Source organism: Globicephala melas, chromosome 8 (genome assembly GCF_963455315.2).
Source record: "Globicephala melas chromosome 8, mGloMel1.2, whole genome shotgun sequence".
Lineage (NCBI taxonomy): Eukaryota > Metazoa > Chordata > Mammalia > Artiodactyla > Delphinidae > Globicephala > Globicephala melas.
The window spans coordinates 4,976,934-4,996,890 of record NC_083321.1 but is presented as its reverse complement, the minus strand read 5'-3'; the positions used below and the strand labels follow the sequence as shown (position 1 = coordinate 4,996,890).

The 19,957-nt window shown below is 44.4% G+C and overlaps 1 protein-coding gene across 4 annotated transcripts in view; it reads right to left on the bottom strand.

The window, feature by feature from the left end:
- The window catches only part of KMT5B (lysine methyltransferase 5B), a 53,445-nt gene extending 34,752 nt beyond the window's left edge, over positions 1-18,693 (bottom strand). For 2 of the 4 annotated variants that reach the window (XM_070046080.1, XM_060302844.2), the window contains exons 1-2: positions 18,335-18,690; positions 300-535 (exon numbers count right to left, since the gene is read on the bottom strand). In XM_070046080.1, coding sequence (XP_069902181.1) covers positions 300-459 — 160 coding nt within the window. In that variant the 5' untranslated portion in view covers positions 460-535; positions 18,335-18,690. Of the gene's footprint in view, positions 1-299; positions 536-18,061; positions 18,238-18,334 lie in introns of those variants that run through there. The other 2 variants (XM_030833306.3, XM_060302841.1) reach the window with 2 other exon arrangements.
- Positions 18,694-19,957: the final 1,264 nt, after the last annotated feature.

Genomic DNA, 19,957 nt, shown 5'->3' with positions numbered 1-19,957 from the left:
TAATAGCAGTACTTTAATATTTTTAATAGAACAAATAACCATTCAGTTATAAATTCTACAAAATATAAAGTTATGCATATAAAAACATTATATTAAGAATTAAACTTGAGTTGTATACAATGTTTGATGAGAATAAAAGTTGATATAACTTTGAAAGAGTAAAAAAACTATACTGTTAACTGTGAGAACATAAAAAAATTGTTTTGAAAACAACAGAGAACAGAATACACATTACAAAGTGGAAAGAATTACTGCCCCATATCACAATCAAAAGAGTGACAGTTGAAGTATGTACATACATCTGCTTGACCTCCTCTCGGCTGCGTTCTTGCCAGCCTTCACGGTGTCCTTTCCCGTGTGCTGTAATTTTGATTGATTCTGCTGATGGTCATTAGACAACTTGCCTCCATTTCTCCTGCCATTCAACACCATGTTCTTGGATTCTCCCAACCACTTCATACCCACAGACAGCCTGACCCAGGTGCATTTAGTCACTCTCTTCAAATAGCTTAGAGAATAATTTCAATGTTCTCTCCTAACAGAAACAAAACATGAAAAAACAAAACAAAATGGGGAGGTAAATACATAAAAGACCATATGCTACACAGACCCCTGAGACATTTTCAGAGTATTCAAAGTAACTTAGCAATTAATGTTTCCACTCTTCACAGACTACGTTGGCTCCCCCTCCATCCCGCGTCACGCTGAGGTCTACGGTGCCCCCAGAATGAGGAGGGACTCGTTCTGCCTTGCTCATTGCTTGTGCTTTGAAGAGCGACGGGTAACCAGTAAGTGCTCAATAAATATTTATCTCTTTCAGTTGCCAGTAAGAATCATCTTTGCTTCTTATTACCCTGATACCTAGGTATATAGCTCAATAACCTGCTCAAATTACACGTTTTGGTAACATTCTATTAACTCTGTGAGGAAACAAGGAAGTTCTCTCTTCTCTTCTGAGGAGCTGAAGAAAAGGCATCTCAGTTAAGCTTTTTCCACAACAGCTTTGTAACATCCTTTTGTTGCTGTTAGTTTGAAGTCAAGATTCAGGATATTTAAGGGACCAACATTTGAATATCAAAGTATTGCCCGTCATGAAATACCTGCCTTAGCATTCCTTTACGATGGCAACAAAAATTGAGATTATTGTATTTGCTAATATAGTGGTATCCCTCACTATCTGAATTTTAATTAGCTGAATTTGGGCACAAAATGTCTTGGATAGTGAGAAATGTTTGTAATTTATAAGGACCTTCGGAAGTGAAGATATAATAGATTACATTTGTTGGTAATGGAATGAGAAAGGATGTCCATGACATCACCTCATTACGGAATTATGCTTTAGTGTAAGTCAGACTAAAAAGGCTCTAGGATAAGAAAGTGTAAAAAGAGAACTTGAGAGCTAAAGGAACTCTAAGATTCTAGCATAACTCTTTCAATCTGCAGATGGAGCTGAGGCAGCACGCCCAATGCCACACAATCAGCCTGCAGCCGTAGCCAGAGGAGAACCAGGCGCTGCTGCCCAAGGGCCTCTCATCTCACCACACCAGACAGAGCTCATTTTCCCTCACTTTTTCCAAACACACAGAAAAGCACACATGATAAATTATTCTGAAGTACTCCCAGAAATGTATACCTGGAGATGCCTTTAATGATACCCAACACAAATACAAAATATTAATTTTTACTTGACCTCCAGTCTCTTTCATGTCACAGGAATTCTGTGTGAATCCACAGTGTGGTAAAATGTGGGTGAGAGCAACATGCTTAGGCAAAAACGTGAACAACAGCTGATCCATATTAAGGATACTTTTACAATTGTTCTCGAACATGTAATTTTCTCTTGGTTCCTTCACTATTAAAATTCAATTAGTATTCAACTTTTATTGTGCCTATCTTTTGACTCTTCTTGTCGGTTTCACTAAACCCAGAAAAATGCTGCTACTTAAATAATAGGAAAGGGCAAGTAAAATATTGATACATCAGTTCTAAGCTAAATATTTTTCAACTAATACTTTATCAAATTAAACAGAAGACCCCCTACTGATGATCAAATCTCTTATATTTATACTTAGACAACCTGTCGTTTTGATTGGCTAATTCCTTCATGTTCCAGGAAGTCTTCCTTGACCCTCACTGCCAAATCCAGGTGGACACCCCTACTATAAAACTGGGTGAGGGACTTCCCTGGTGGCACAGTGGCTAAGAATCCACCTGCCAATGTAGGGGACACGGGTTCGAGCCCTGGTCCGGGAAGATCCCACATGCCGTGGAGCAACTAAGCCCGTGTGCCACAACTACTGAGCCTGTGCTCTAGAGCCTGCGTGCCACAACTACTGAAGCCCGTGTGCCAAGAGCCCGTGCTCTGCAACAAGAGAAACCACCACAATGAGAAGCCTGTGCACCGCAACGAAGAGTAGCCCCCGCTCGCTGCAACTAGAGAAAGCCCACGTATAGCAACGAAGATCCAACACAGCCAAAAAAAAGCCCTTATGTCACCATATAGTGAAGGCCTGTCTGCCTCCTTAATGGACTGAGAGCTCCTGAGGTCAGGAACTTATTTTTCTTTTCTCTAGTACAGCACAAAGTAGATCAAAGGCACTCAACTTACAAAAGAATAAATAAACTAGTTTGTGGTCTAAACCACCTCAAAGGAGCTGCCACTTTTGTACTTTTTTTAAACTATAAATTATAACCTGACCTCTTCAAATTCTCTTCTTCCTCAAGATGCTTGTGCTGTCACAGGCGGCTGGAGCAGCTCTGGTACAGGCAAGACATGGCAGGAATCAGCCATCACCGCCATCAACCTCCCTACTACCTGCCATTATGCTTTCTGGTTCACCCCCGACTCTGCACCTCCAGAGAAAAAGAACAAGAAGGTGGTAAAGCGCTTTGGGTCCTTTAGGAAATTCATCTCAAGAACGCCCACATATAACATGCAACTTACAGATAATGATGGAAGAATGTGTTTTTAAGACTCTGTGGAGCCCTAATACTCCTCAATGATTAACACATAAAATGTAACTATACGGAACAGAAAAGAGCAATGTGGCTTTAGACAGAATTAAGAGACAAAAGAAAGAGCAAGTCACCTCTCCAGAGAATCCTTAAGTCGCAACCAAGCTTCCTACTCAGAGATAAAAAGTGGAAAACCTGGGAAGAGGCCCAGCAATCTGTGTTTTAATAAGCCCTCCAGGTGATTCTGACACTAGTTTTCCAGTGTCAGAACTATTGTTCTAAGTTACTTATTCATTCATTTGTTCGTCTGTTAGGGCAAAGAGCAAATACCAAAATTTTAAGAAGTATGGAATAAAAATTTTTAATTTGAGGAAATTATACCTATCAACCTAAGTTTTACCAAGAATTTGGAAAAGTTCACCAATAAATTATTTTAGAAGTATACTCCAGCTACTGTGTACTAGAACACAGTGTGGAACGCAGACTGAGATCCACTCTTACACATCATTTCTATTAAATGTGGGTTAATGATCCAAAATGGAGCAAATTCCTAATCCTGGGTCTCATTTATATTGCAGTCAACTGATATTATTTTGTTTGAACTTAAGGTACCATAGCATAACACGCACTGTCAATCACAAGACACGGCTGAATTTCACTGGTATGAACACACTGTATGTTATGTCTGGATGTATCCTAGCAGAGGCACCAATACTCTCCACTCGTCCAGATAACAACAGCTATCATTAAGGCAAAAGACTTACGCTCACAATGAATATTTTGTAAAAGCAGTTCTCGTAAAGCTATCAGAAATTGGGGGCTATTGATAAACTTTTAGCTCAAAACGAACATATACTCTACTCATCATTAGGTCACTGTTTGTTCTGCCCTCATGAGTGCAGGATCTGCCGTTGGCATGATCATTCCCGTAAGACTATGAGCTGGAAGAACACTTACACATTAAAGGTGGAGACGGAATTTCAAAAGCTAACACAAGTGGATATTTTAGTAGGAGAAACAGGAGCTGAAGACACTGGGTGGCTCCCCCAGAGCTCCCCCCTCCCAACAGAGCAAGGGTGCAGTCTCTCTGCCTTGGAACCCAGCTGGCTCACATGGAAACACTACCATGGTCGTGGCTTGGTGGACGTATCCGAGCTAACTGGCCACTGACTATATCTAGAAGTTAAAATTACCTCAAATTTATTCCAAAATCGGCAGAAAAACAATTCTCAAGAAAGGAGTACTGGCGACTCCTTAAATGGCCTAACAGCTACAAATCTTTCTCTGATCTGATTTCCCAATATAAAAATATCATGAGGGCTTCCCTGGCGGCGCCGTGGTTGAGAGTCCGCCTGCCGATGCAGGGGACACAGGTTCGTGCCCTGGTCTGGGAGGATCCCACGTGCCGCGGAGCGGCTGGGCCCGTGAGCCATGGCCGCTGAGCCTGCGTGTCCGGAGCCTGTGCTCCGCAACGGGAGAGGCTGCAGCAGTGAGAGGCCCACGTACCGCAAAAAAAAAAAAAAAAAAAAAAAAAAAAATCATGAAAATTATTAGACATCTACTACATTCCAGCCACTATTCCAGACACTGAGGATGCAGCAAATAAGGTTTCTCACCCTCACCTGTGCCTATATTCTAACGAAGAAAGCTCTGGGAAGCAACGAACGAACAAATAAATGCCAGCACCCTGGAGAAAATGAAGCCGTTTCTAAGTGGCGGGAGTGTTTCAGGCGGAGCCAGGGCGGGCCTGGGAAAAGCGGGGCAGCACTGGGGAGCGCGCACCAGGCAAAGAGCGAGTACAAAGCCAAGGGAGCAAAGCAGCTGGTGTGTCCGAGGACCAGCACAGAGCCCAGTGTGGCTGGAGCAGAGCAGGGGGTAAGAGGGGCAGGAGGAAGGCCAGAGGGCCTCCAAGCCCCTTCTGCGACTTGGGCACTAACTCCCAGGGAGAGAGCAGAGAAGTGACAGCAGTTAAGTGTTAAAGGCCCATGCTGGATGCTTGTCATGTGGCGAAGAGTTTGAATGCTTTTGAAAAAGCAGGTCTAATAAAGCGACTAACAATTTGGGGGGACGAGAGAGAAAGCAGTTAAAGAGACCACAGCAATCAATGAGAGGGGAAACATGCTGGTGGCTCGCAGCAGCAAAAGCGGTGAGAAGTGGTTCGTCTCAGGATCTTTTCCGAAGATTTTGCCGACACTGTGTGAAAGAGAGAGGGCTCAGATGTACTTGCAAGTGGAAGAATGGAATTAGCAGTTATGGAGGTGACAAAGACCACAGGGAGGTCGGGTTTTGGCAGGGGTTGGGGTGCAGGAGTTTGGTTTGGTCATGTTTGAGATGCCTATTAGAAACCAAGCAGAGATGTTTAGGCAGCTGGATCTGGAGGACAGGCCCAGGCTGGATGTATAAACTTGGAGTCAGGAGACTAATGCGATTTCAAGCCATGGGGCAAGAGGAAATCACCTAGGAAGTAAGTAGAGATAAAAGAAGTCTAAGGACTGAGGGACCCCCAAATATTTAGCGATCAAGATGAGGAAACAGCAGCTAAGGATACTAAAAGGAGCAACTAGCGAGGCAGGAGGAGAAGCAAAAGCAAACCAGGGCCCAGCGCTTCAGGAAGGAGTGACCCAGCTGGGCACAGGCTGCAGTTGCTCATAAGGCAAATCTCTGAGAATTGAAAGTCATGACAGATGGGCCACTGTGAGCCTCTCTCAGAAACGACAGAGAACTTCTGAAATGGACATAAAGTCTCGAAACATGGGCTCATGGGGAAAGAATGAGATGGCAGAAAGGACTCTAAGGAATAATGAATAAGAGAGTCCTAAGTTCTTGTTATTTGTTTCAAACAAGAGAAAAAGAGTCCAAATTTCAGGTGCCAGAAAAGATGAATGTAGTATTCACAGGATGGGAGATGGTGGGAATAGGTTAATTTGAGACCAGTATGCCTTGAGAGAGTTTACAAGGATCTTTGTTTAAAAAAAAAAAAAAAGTTTTTAAACGAACAGATTAATTAGTTCTCTGGCCTGAAGTAATAAATCACCTGAGTATGCTGATGGACGGGATCCCTGGGGGTTCTGTGCAAGGCTTTGCCCCCTCTATTTCTATGAGTGTCACAAAAATGACACAACCGGGCTCTAAGGAAACGCAGCTGTGACTATGCTCTGGCATGGGCACACCTCACACCCACCCCCAGGGACTACCTGAAATCAACAGGAAATCAACAGGAAAGGTTTCACTGGACCAACAGGTGGGGAAGGATGCACATACTTCAGATTCTAGTATCAAATGCACACAATTTATGACAATACAAAACGTGCCAGAAAACTGCTAAAATAAGAGTTGCATCTAAAGAGGAAAGTTTAATCACATTTTAATACCACAAAGGTAAAAAGCACACACACACATCATCATACAATCCAAATCACCAACAGCAATGGCTGTCTTTGGGGGAATGGGATTAACATCAAAAAAAGATTTTTTCCCCAAAATGTTTACAGTGAACCTATTTATTTATAATTGGGAAAAAACCAAACAATCCGCTTCCCCCAATACTTGATATTCACGTTTCTAAAGAAACCACAGAGTTGTTCCATAGAAAAATGCGCTTCGTTTATGTAAAGTGCCCGCTCTATTCCCAGTGATGGACCCTCGACAAATGTCAACACCCTGTTAGCCTCCCACTGTCCCTTTATGGACACACACAAGGATCATAAACTCTTAGTGACTTCTGAGCTCAGCTGCTCACCTCCAATTTGAGAACTTTGGTTTCAATTCTTTTTCACTTAAAGCTCCTGGAAAGGAATTTTTTGTTGAATATCCTAAACACAAATCAGGATTTCAAAACATCTGTCAGAAAAATGAAAATATTGATTCTGAAAGACTACCAAGAATTTCAAAATAATTCCTGTGCCATTACCAAGAACTCTAAACAGTTTACAAGCTGAACTTGTCTGCAGATAGTTTATCTTTGAGAAATTATCCATTGACATGGAAACAATCCCCAAGTGGCTGAAAATGAAAAGATAACATATATTTTTAAAAAGCAGGGTCTAGCTTGCTAGAGCACTTTTGAAAATCTTTATTGAGAAAAAGCAGAACAAACATTTTTCAAGTGATTCAGTTACAATTTGCTAAGAAAACAATGCGATACACCAGTTAACAGTTTTATCTTTGGAGAAAAAGATTACAAGCAATTTTTTTAACTGTTACATGACATATTCTTCAAAAGGTTCAACTTTTCAAAATGAACATATATTACTTTGTAATAAAAAAATAAAGGTGTATATAAGGAAAATAAAACAGATTTCACAAAAATCCTTCTGCATCATCCGTATGTATGTAAGTTAAAGCCAACTTCTAAAACTTTAAACAGAGCAATTCAAATATCAGACTTCTAGGTTGATGGGAACTGAAAAAATATCACTGAACTACTTCCACAAGTTTTTGATGCCTTTGCTTGTGGACTCTGATGCTCAAGTGTCACAATCCCAGACTCCCAGAGGCTTTATATTTAAAATAAGCACAAGGAAGACAAACACAAATAAAAAGCATAGAAATGAAAGAAAGCACTGTCCAAAGAAGAAACAACAAACAAACACACAGCCCCCACCCCCACCCCAAAAGAACAAAGAGCACAAGGTGGACCAGGGGTGAAACTACTCAGACTACTATCAGTTCCAACAACATCCCACTAGTTAAGTAAAAAACCAATTCCCCCTTCTAGGGCCTCATGTGTGCAGCCTATCTCACATGTGAAAATTACATGCAATAGCAAAAATAAAAGTATTTTGAAACTGTTAAGAACTACCATTAACAGAATTTACCTTACTTACCAAGGCCTACAGGTCCTGCATGATCCAGCCCTGCCAGTCTCACCCCTTGCTCCAGCTAATACTCCAGACACAGCCTAGCTTACGACCCTCCAGTGTGCAAGGCATCTTCACACCACTGGCCTCTGCACTTGGGCTACTGCCAGCCTGCCCATCAGTCCCCACCTCCCACCCCTCCACCCAGGAGATTTGTCTGGGTACATGCTTGAATATTTCTCCTTCATGGTGTTTATCACAACTGTATTCACTTCTTTATGTAATTACTTGGTGACACTTGCCTTCCCCACTGCAGTATAAATGAGCTAAGGTACACTTCCGTATCACTGGAACCTAGCACAAGGCCCAACATACCACAGGTCCATTCATATCATATCCCCCTTTCTAGTCTCAAACGTAACTGCTACACATAAGCCCCAGTGGGTATTAGTTCTCTCCCTCAAATCTAAAATTACAAAAGGACTCTATAATATATGTACCAAAGAATTCCATGTCAGTATTTATCAACGGTTATTCCAAATTCATCTGCAAATAACATATAGCCAAGGTTCCATGGAATCCTACAGTAATAATTCACACAATCAGACCAGTTGAAGAAGCCCTGAGAAGCCATCAGAAGCATGTGGGATCACTATTCCATTGTAATTCTGTAATGCAGTTTGACAGGGTAATTGCCCAGTTGCCAATTTCTTAGAAAGCTACCATGAATCCATGATCTCACCTATAACCTTAAAACTTGCTCCTATGAACACTGTCAGAAATAAATCTCATTTAAGAATTTAGATGACCTGTCAGAGTTCAACTAGTCCTAGTGGTACGAAAGAAAAGTCTTGGGGATTTTTCTTCTTAATTCAGCATTAAGCCCTTGTTGCTCTACAACTGGAGCCGTCATGCAGATTCAACGCTAATCGGGTATCCAGCACCAAACTCCAGAACAAAGAATAGGTCTTTATACTTGTAAAATAATTACTAATGACATGCCATTATTAAAAGTATCATTTCTGCTTTCCTTTTCCAGCTTTTGTAGAGTCAAACTCATATGCGTTTTGCTTCAGCCAATTTAACAGCTTTCTCAAGTAGCCTCAGGTGGCAAAGCCCCAATCAGACCAGCAAGAGGATGGTGCCTGAAAAGAGCAGTCCCACCAATGCATAATAATGCTCCACCCGCCCCCTTTTAGGATAAAATGATGGCTAGAGATAGCGTCACTAATCCTGCTAAGTTGGTTGCAATAACTTCTCTAAAGGAGGCTGGAAAATGGTCCCCAAAGATATCTATCAGGTCTTAATCTGAAACCTATGAATGTTAATTTATAAGGAAAGGGGTCTTTGGAGATATGAGTAAATTACAGATTTTGAGATGAAAGAGATTATCCAGGTGGGCCCAAAATGTCATCCCAAGTGCCCTTAAAAGGGAGAGGCAGAGGGAGATTGGACACCACACACACTTGAGAAGAAGAGGAAAAGAGTGGCGTGAGGTGGCCACAAGCAAAGGAATGCCACAGTCACCAGCAACTGGAAGAGGCGAAGAACAATGCTCTCTTAGAGCCTCTGGAGGGAGCCCTACCCATATCTTGATTTTGGTCCAGTGAAACCGATGGTGAGCTGTGAGAATACATGTCTGCTACTTTAAGCCACCAAGTCTGTGGCACTTTGTCACAGCACACACAGGAAACTAATACAGAGACCAGGAAAAAGCAAATCGAAGTAAAAATGCTTTCCAGTTAGACTCCAGAAATACATAAAATTCCAACATGTCACAGGGAAAGAGATTTTAAGCACCTTTAAAAAGTTGTCTTAAATACACTTTTAAAAAAAGACATTTCCCCCTTCAACTGCACATATGAAACACGGCTACAGAGAGAGCTATATGGATTTTGAAGATAAAGCTGGTGTCTCAATTACATCTAATTACTCATGCACTGTTTAAGCACAGTTAACCAAGATCTTCCTTAGACGTAACATACTGAACATTATCATATTTACATATATGTTTACAATAAAAAAATGAAAATCAGAACTATTAGACTTTTTCATTTAGCAGACCATTTTAAACAGCAAAACAGCCACCATTGGTTAAGTCTACGATCAGACGTTTGCAACACTTATACTTATTCAGCCACTGAACTACAGCTGAGCATGTGATAAACTCATTACAGAAATACTGTTTCACAGTTCCTTATTTATGTACACCACACGTACACCAACACGTATCACAACAAAGGGTTTTATGTAAGAAAGATCTGTGTCTCCAATTGTCTCAGTAGGTATTTCTAAAATAAAGGTTTTAGCTGACGTGGTTGTTGAGGGGAATTCTGCCCCTAATCTCCCTAAAATCTCCTCCCCATCTCTCCGTGTCTGACCCATCCGCTTACCTCGTAGTGCCTATAAGTAAAATCAAGGACGCTTCCTTTGTTAGAGTAGTCTCTGAGACCCAAACAGCATTTTACTTTTCTAGAAACAGATGCCACCTAGTGTCAAGAGTCTGTAAGTACAGCCCACAGTTCCTGAGAGGCTATGAGGTAAGTAGAACAAAGGACAATTGATTCTTACTGGGCAAAGACAAGGGTGAGAAAAAACTTCCAAAAGGTGGTTCTTGGGCTGGGTCCTAAAGGCCAGGTGGCAGACCGTGCAGGGGGCAGCGCGCACAGTGGCTCAGGACGTGGCTCGGGGTGGAGTCAAAGCATCGGTGCCGCCCTGGCTCCACTCACTGCTCTCCAGCAATGTGACCCTGGACAAGCCATTTAACCTCGCTAATGTCTCATTAGTAAAATGAAAAGAGGTTTGGCACAAGGATTAAATAAGCAGAAACTGCTAATACAATAAAGGTCTCCAACTGTCTCCTCTTTTCATGTAACTAAGAAACAAAGAAGATATTCTGATGTATTATTCACAAAACTTTAAACAATCAAGTAGAAATTTCCCCTCCATTCCTCATCCTACCGTAACTCGCACAGGAAAGAAAAAAAAAATCACATCACCTCATCCATTAAAAAAAGTACAAATTTTCAACAGAATAAAAAAGGACCAGGGGTGCTAATTTATGATACAGAGTTGAGATCAGCTTTGCTTTTCCTACAGCTCCTGAAGAGAAGGAATGTGACTTCTGGCAACAATGTATAGTTAAACATCACTGAATTAGCCTCACATGTCAACATTCAGAGGGACTGCAGATTTTGTTACAATAGAATATACCTTGTTGTGTATCTGATAAAATATTATCTTACTGTAACTCCATTTGTTGAAATAATTGCTCCTCCATTCACTTAGTGCTTCCTATATTAACTTTATCATTTGTCACACCCTGTAAAGCAGGTACCTTTTTTTTTCTGGTTACACAGATGAAAGACTGGAGAATTTGCTCAACTGTACTCATAGAAAGGATCCCACTAGCTAAAAAGCATGTGATTGGCGGCAGAGAGACCAGTTAGAGAACCAAATGCAACAAAGAGTAGAAATGGATGGGAAGAGAGAGGCAAGCTCTGGTTTTTCAAATACGAGCTTGGCAAGACTTGGTGACAAATCAGACACAGGTGTTGAGGGACAGAAAGGAAGTCAAATCAGAAATCTCTAGCTGGGGTAGAAGTTTCAGTTGGGGAGACTGCAAGATTGCCATGAACTGAGTTAGGGACTGCAGAAGGAACACATTTGCAGGAAAGATGAGAAAGTTTGGTTTGCTGAATTTGAGGATGGGGCACTACCCACGTGAAACTGTCTTAAGATGTTAAAACTCAGGAGAGAAGTGACTGTGAAAGAGTAACATTAACAGAGGACTTTACAATTCACCAAGCATTTCAACATTATCTTAATTCAAAAAATCACAGAATTTCAGAGCAAAAAGTCTTAGATTAAAAGAAACAGGCTCAGGGACACGTATTACCTGCCCAAAGTAATTCACTTCTTCTGACAAGATAATATGCTACCAATATGTGAAACCAAAAAAAAAAGATTTTTTTGAGCTTTATCATGGTCAGTTAAATGAAAGGAAAAGGGGAGTGAAGAGAAAAGGGAATAAAATAAGCAAGAGACACATGCTGGCACCGTGAGAGTCAGAGAGGCCTTGCAAAGGAGCATTCCCCACTTACAGCGCCTGGGGCATGCCGCTCAATGCCTAGCAGTGTCCAACACACAGCTAAGTGATGTCCGCTCAAGACGTGAGTGAAGAACTGAGTGCCATGGGGATGACAGAGAGATACCTCTTAGCTCCAGTTCTCTGGGCACCATTTCACACTATTGCTCGTTACTATGACCCAAGAACTGTGCTAATAACTTCACATATATCATATCATTTAGCCACATCACAGTCCCTTAACATATACAATATATTTTAAATATTCGTTAACATATAATATTAAACTATACAACATAATTCATATAATAAAAACATTAAATATATACAACATATACAATACTACTATTATCACCCCCACTTTACAAAGGAGAGGAAGCCTTAGAGAATTAGAAAAAAAAATTAGCCAAGGTGGGGTTTAAAGACTGTACACTCTTGACACCATATAAGAAAGCAATATAATCCTGACTCAAATTCTTAAACATGCTTCGCCCCATACTTTAAGAGGAAGACCCTAGAACAAAAAGGGACATGGTTCCTGATTTTATGGAGCTCAGAGTATAGTGTGGGAAGAGAGACAATCAAATAAGCATGAAATGGTAAATTCTGGTAAGAGCTATAAAGGAAACAACTAGGATATCAGGAGAGAATAATATAGGAACAAACTTTAGACTGGATGATCAAGGAGGATAAATCAAAAGCATAAATACAGAAACAATCATCTTCTTTTTGGATCAGAGACACTCCTGGTATCTGTTTATATCCACCAAACAAATATTTTCTGAAGCAACTGGCTTTGTCTAAATCCTCCTCTGAATGAGGTCTGATTTTTGTTTCTTTTTTAACGGGAAGGGAGAAGCAGGTTTGTATATGGCCTCTCCGGCTCCAGACTCTACGGGCTCACTGGCTGAAGGATCAGCCCCCTTTACTCTTTAGCTGGGGCATCCATTTTCCTAAGAGTAGGTTGGTTTTCTTGCTAAAAATATATATCCCTTCATAACATGCAACATAAAGATTTTTTTTGAAAATAAAAATACTCTTCAGAGATCATTAATACTTTTCAGAGATCATATATTTCAACCTTGTTATAAAAATGAGACAGACAAAATGAATCATTCGGAAGATTTAGAATCAACTCAATCCAACATTTATCAAGAACCTCCTGGGAGCCACCGGGCACTGTTCGTGGTGCTGGAATATTGGTTGTGTGCAGGGAACACTAGAGGGCGCACGAGAGTTTCAGCTTTCAGGAAAATCTACACGGGGCTACTAAGGAGTGGGGGACCTTGCAAAACCACACAGAAGCATGTGAAAACCAAGTATCTGATGAACAGAGCAGAAGAGTGCAGAATAGGAAGCAGAATGACCCTTCACTGAAGGGATCTTTTGCCTTAAAGCTGAGAGGCAATCCTAGTGTCATGAGAGATGTACTGACCCGGCGTTCCTATAAAGATGTGCAAGTTAGGTGTCTGTTGCACCTTAACCCACATGACTGAGGGTTCACCAGCCTGGCAACCCTATGAGGGAGGCGAGACAGGTATTACCACTACAAATGAGATGGCTAAAGCTCAGAATGGAGTTGCCTTCCTGAAGTCAAACTGCTTTAAGTTGTAAGGCTGAGTCTAGAACCCTAGCATTCAGGCCTAAGTCTGGGGTTTACTTCAATATTTGAGTCACATGTGCATCACCCACAAACAAACAGGCTTATCACTGGGGAATGCTTCCTAGCTCCACTTAACTTTTGTGTACTCTTATAATACAGAAAATAAGACATCTTGCAGAAATGCAGCTGATAGGCAGGAGCCACAGAGATGTGGGAACCATATAGACCTTAAGAATTAGGCTTTTGGGACCCTAGTCTCCAAATTCTAAAACCCAAATGAATGTAAGCTGTATCATCAACTTAATATTTCAAAACAAGGAGAAAAGACTACATGGAATATACAGATGAACTATGTAAACCAATTGCAGAGATGGCAAAATATGATTAAAGTCGCTCTTAGAAGTGAGAAAATGGGTGGCGCTCAAGTGTAAAAGACAAAGTATAATTTAGAATTGGAAGTGATCTCAGAGATTAATGTTTAGCTATTTTACAGATGAAGAAACTAAGGCTTGCCCTGTCAGTGTGTTACACAAATAAGGTGGAGCAGACTGGAACACAGGTACTGATTCTTACTCCAGCGGACCTTCATCCAGCCCCAGAATTACACGTACAACTGTAGTTCTAATTATAATCAACCTTAGAAGATGGTGCAGGGTTTGACTCTGTCTCACACAGATACCAGTCAGCTTCAAATCTGGCTGGCAGACGTGGGAGCCAGAGGCAGCAAGTGACCAAAGTGGTCCAGTGGTCCTAGGAACCCTTTAATCTGATGGAAGGAAAATCATGAAGCAAGGCATAATTTATAGTATAAATGACTACGGAAATCAGTGACTTTATTTTTTCCCTTGTGTGACAATATTTTAGAATTAATGCAAATGGTTCTGGTTCCATCACCAACTATGTAAAGATAATATATCCACTCTAACTTACTGCCTATGAGCAATATGGGGATCAAAAGGAAAGTGTTTTTTGTTTTTTTTTAGCTAGACATAAATGCTGATTTACAACAATAAGGCGATGAGTCTGTCATGCACAGATGGATTCTCTCTATTCCACACCTTTAAAATAGCAAAATCCTGTAATGCATGTAAAATAAGGTGTGCATGACTAAAATTTGGGGATGTGTCTGTTGAATAAAATAAGATATAACTGTAAGTGAAAACTTACTTAGACTTTCTGTAATCTGACTAGGACAAACTCCAATCACATTAATAGAAAAACACAGGGTTAGATATTGGTCAGGCATGATGTTTCCTCTCAACCAGCACTTCTAATCTTCTAGGAAACACCAAATTACAGGGAAGAAAAGGGATTATTGTAAGAACTAAAGTAAAAACAGATTTGTAGAAGGTTTTTTTTGGGGGGGGGGGTGGAATGTAGAGTTGGTAGAAAGAATTTAAAGGAAGTTGTGAAACCTTCCTAAGACCCGGGGTCCCCTGATTTGCTCGCTAGGACCCTTCCCCATTCAGCTTGTTAGATGAAACATTTAAAACCACAGGATTCAATTCAAAGATTTCAGAGTTGACAGTCTGTCCAAGAAAACAATTACTTTCAAATCACTGTGTTCTAATGGTTAGAACTCCCTAATACTTGAAATTTAAAGTGCATTGGCTAGTTTTATCCTGTAATAAATTTAAGTTTGTGCTTTTTATTGCAATTAAAACCATTTCCTACACCAAGACACATCAGTAAAATACTTTTCCCAAAATAAAAAGTAACTAAAAATCAGGCTAAAAAATTAAGTTACATCTTACACATAAAACTTCTATTGCGGGCTTCCCTGGTGGCGCAGTGGTTGAGAGTCCGCCTGCCAATGCAGGGGACACGGGTTTGTGCCCCGGTCCGGGAAGATCCCACATGCCGCGGAGCAGCTGGGCCCGTGAGCCATGGCCGCTGAGCCTGCGCAGCTCCGCAACGGGAGAGGCCACGACAGTGAGAGGCCCGCGTACCGCAAAAAAAAAAAAAGAACAAACATATTGCATAGAGCTCTATCTGAGATACTATCCTAAGCTCTCTTCCTGCATTTACTCAATGTATCTATGGAACAAACAGTGTGTCATACTGGAACAAGGACACATGGTCCCTATCTTTAACATTGTGTGGAAAACTCAGCAATTAGTGTTCTAGGGCTGACACAGTCGTGTAACTCTTGCCCATGAAGGGGAAGGAGTTTGTGAGTGGAGAGAAAGTAGAGCTCATATATAGCAGGCAAAAATAGAAAATAATGGAACTGAAATCATTCATCTGAAAGGATTTGCTCTCATAAGCCGTGGGAAGGGCATTCCTGTGGACAGGGAGCTGCTCAGATGCTTCACACACAAATGACTTTGCAACACAACCAGGCCACAAGCTCATGTCCTATAAGCCCACAAATTGACACTCAAAGAAAAATCAGATTCAATCCCAGATACAGATGACCCAAGGGAAAATTTATAAACCAACATGCTCCACCCACAAAACTCTAAGCTCAAAGACACACAACCTGCTACCACTTCCTTCACATGCATATTCTGCTATACCCCTATCCTCCCCTCTCCCCATTTTGCCCACTGGTATTTGGTTCAGGTATGGAGCATTCAAGACATAAGCACTTCAGTGTGTCTGTGAAGACAAATGAAAACATGGCAAGAGGGCACGTGGAAATGACTTTGAGTGTGGTTTCAAAGTTTATGGGCTAATAAAAAATTAAGCCTTACTCTACTCTCCTCTTAAAGAGTAAGTATCCCCATTATTCTTTTCACACCCAAACTAAGTTGTTGTGTCAATGACAACAACGTTTTCAATAACAACAGAATGAACATATTTTGAAAAACTAAATATAGGGACTTTCCTGGTGGCACAGTGGTTAAGATTCCACGCTCTCAATGCAGGGGGCTGCGGGTCGATCCCTGGTCAGGGAACTAGATCTCACGTGCACGTCACAACTAAGAGTTCACATGCCTCAACTAAGGAGCCCACCTGCTGCAACTAAGACCCAGCAAAACCAAATAAATAAATAAATATTAAAAAAAAAAGGAAAAACTAAGTATAAATCACCAAGCTCTATTAATTAGCATTTTTCATCCAGTGTCTACTGAGCACCTACTCTGTACCTGCTCTGAGCAGAGGAGATAAATAACAAGCTCACAAGAAAGCTGAGGGGAAGGTCAACAACCAAATATGATACAATGTAACAACTGCTCAGGGAACAAAGCAGAAGTGTGTCTTCTCCTGAGTGGGTCAGCCCCTGCCCTTGTGTTGTAAGAGGTCTGCAAGGGGTGTGAAGATTTATCCAGGAGGTAGCACTCTCACTGGGCCTTCCTGAAGGCGAGTATCAATCCGGGGGAGGGGATGCAGGAATGCCGGGCAGGGTGCGAGCAAAAGGCACCAGGCAGGGGAAACCACTGGGGCCCGGGCTTGGAAAGGAAGAGGAGAATGCTTAGATGACGGGCCCACACCTGTGGTGGAAGTTGCTAAACATTCGGCTACAGACTTGTACCTATAGTAAGTAACTCTTTAAGTAATCTTCCCAGTATGCACAAATTATCTGCGATTATTTCAGGCTAAACTGATTGCCCCCTCCCTTTTCAAAATATTTACGCTTTTATGACTAATCATCAGAAGTTATAGGCGTGTTCTTAATATTAAAGGAAGAAAAGCTTCAGCTAGCAACTGTTTCCTCTGATGACCCTATAAAGCCACGTTCAACTATACTTTATATCAAAATGGTTTAAATCTAAAAAGGTCCTGATGAAAAGAAGCGCAATCACAACCAATCAGTTCTTCTGCCTACCACTCTAGATAAGACTTTCCCCCCCAGGGTGAATTTCATACGGCAAGTTCTGAAAAATTAACTTCGAAGAACACATGTTCACCCCCTCAGTATTCTTAAAGTTCCCCCAGTCAATGGGTCGGAAGTAAAAGAGCTCTAACACGGGGTCAAATAAACCTAAACAGAGAGGGAGTGAGTTTCTCTGGGTCCAACGTGCTTCTCTAGCATTCCAGCAAGTTGGGTCGAGTTGTCATCTTGTCAACGTTTCCCCCACTCTCATAGGTAGGGGTGACGCTGATACATCACCTTTGGATATGTGAAAAGAATCGAGTCACTCTGGGAGGACCGACGCCTTTTCTCGGGACCCGAGACGCCGGCCAACTTAGGGGGCCCGGGAGGCAAGCCCCGGCCAGGAGCCGGAGCCGCTGTCAGGGGAGGGACGGAGCGGAGCGGAGGACGGGCCCGGGAGGAAATCTGAAAGGAGGCTCGAGCCCAAATAAAAACAACCCAAAGTTGAGCGCGGCAGAGGGAGCAGATTGGGCGAGACCATTCACGGCTGCCCATTGGAGAAAAGGGAAAACAGAGTCCCCCAATCGCGAGCGGCGGGGCTGCTCCCCTCGTGCGGCCGCGGGCCGGCCCGGCGCTGCCCGGCGGCCGCTACCGCTCCCTTCCGGCGGCGGCGCCCACTGCAGGGCCCGCGCCCCCCGGCCGCCGCCGCCGCCGCCGCCGCGCCCCTCCCCCGACCGTCCCTCCACCCCCGAAGCCCCGGCCCTGGCCCCCACCCGGCCCGGCGCCCCCGCTCCCGCCGGCCCGCCCCCAGCCCGCCGCCCCTGCGCCCCCCGCACCGGCGCCCGCCCCCCGCTCACCGCCGGGCGCTGCCCGCTCCTCCTTGGAGCGCGTCGAGGCCCCGCCGCCCCGCCGTTGCGCTGAGGGGCCCGCGCTGCCCGGCGACACTTCCCCGTCCCCTAAGAATATTAATCACCAAAAATAATTCCAGAGAAAAATGGAGAGTAAAATCCAAGATGGCGGCCCCAGCCGCAGCACCGCCCGCTCCATCCGCTGTCGGGAAATGAGTCCCAGCCGCGGCCGGAGCCCCCCGCCCCCACCGCGCCCCCGCGCCCCCGCGCCACGGGCCTCACCTCGCCTCGCCTCTCGCGCGGCCTCGGGGTGCAAAAGGCAGCCGCTGGCCTGGGGGCTCCGCGTTCTGAGTCCTGGCGCCGCGCGTGCCGCCTCCGGTGCCTGGGCGCCCTCACCTCATAGCCCCGGAGCCTCACCGCCCGCGCCGCAGACGCGTCGCCGCCCCCGGTGAGCCGCTCGGACGCCGCCCGGGAACGGTGGAAGGACACGAAAAGGAGTTCCCGCGGCCAGGCGGAGGGACACCACTTCGGATCGTACCGCTCTGGACGCCTCTGTTGCTTTTACGGGACCAGGGGTGGGGGGAGGCGGAGAAACCCGAGAAAGAAATGAGTTCCCCGCCGGGTGCTCCCGCGGCGGAGGAACAAAAAGCGAATTTTGAGGGGATGAGGTGAGTCGTTGCTTCGCTTCGCTCGCGGCGGAGGGATCCGTGTTGAGCAGTCGGCAGGGATCCCTCCGCTCCTCGCTGCCCTTTAAATTGCGGCTGGAGGCGGTGCCGCCGCGCGTCCCTGGGGCGCCACCCGGATCTTAGGCCTCCCTACGTACCCGGGCCCCGCGAGGCCGCCTTCGACGCTCGGTCCCTGGCGCAGCTGCACCCACCGGGGACAGCCCTGGGGAATGGGCAGGCTCCTCGCCCACGGCGCCTCCCGGGTGCGCCTAGGGGAGGTGGCCCCGCGGAGGCGAGCCTCTTTGTTGTGGGAATGGGTGTCATTGGAAGCAGATACACCCTTAAAGACCATGTGGGCAGCCTGAGCGTTACACCGCTTAGTGTGGGAGGGAGGGAGGGAGGGGGAGTGAGCCTGCATTAATCGGGCCACTGGCTTCCTAGTGTCAACCGGCTATTTCTTGAGCACCTACTGTGTGCCGGGCTTTCCGAGAAACGGGTTTTTCAGCTTCTCCCTCTAGTTGGGCAGTGCCGGTACCAAGAATGCAGCTCCCTCCAGGAGCTTTAGGCTGGTGGGGAAGTTGCCCAGAGGCTCACACGGGCCGGGTGCTGCCCTGCTGGGAGAGTGCGAAGCCTCGCCCTTTGGATCCTGCAGTTGATGATAATGTCTACAAAATAACGATGAGAGTAGCATGTATTACAGCCTTTACTGGATACCAGGCACCGTCCTCAAGCTTTGGTGCCCTATCTCGTTTACTCCTTACAACGACCCCCAGGAGGTGGGGACCGTTTTCCCCATTTTATACGAAGGGAAGCTGAGGCACAGAGAGGTTAGGTGACCTCTAAGACAGCCAGTCAGGGCTTGAGCCAGAGCCCTTATCCAGTACTCTGGTCAAAAGCTCAGACGTCAAGAAGTTGAGGTGGCCACAAGCTGGGCAGATGCCTAAAGGTCTCCCCCAACCGGAAGAGTGGAAAAGGGATGGTTAGGAAAGGCGAGCCCAACAAGTGCAAAGGCCCTGGGGGCTGGGTGGGGGAGGGGTGGTAAACAGCCTGAGGCTTCCGGAGGTCCAGCGTGGTCATGCGAAGAGGAGGCGGGCAGCACAGGCCCGTACTTCTATTCCGGGAAGAGACCCACGTCTGCCATGGGTTCCTGCCACCCCCAGGGCCTGGCACAGAGTAGGCACACCAGAAAGGATGCTTCAGTGGAGAGCGTGGATGACCACAAGGTCTGTGGTCCAATGAA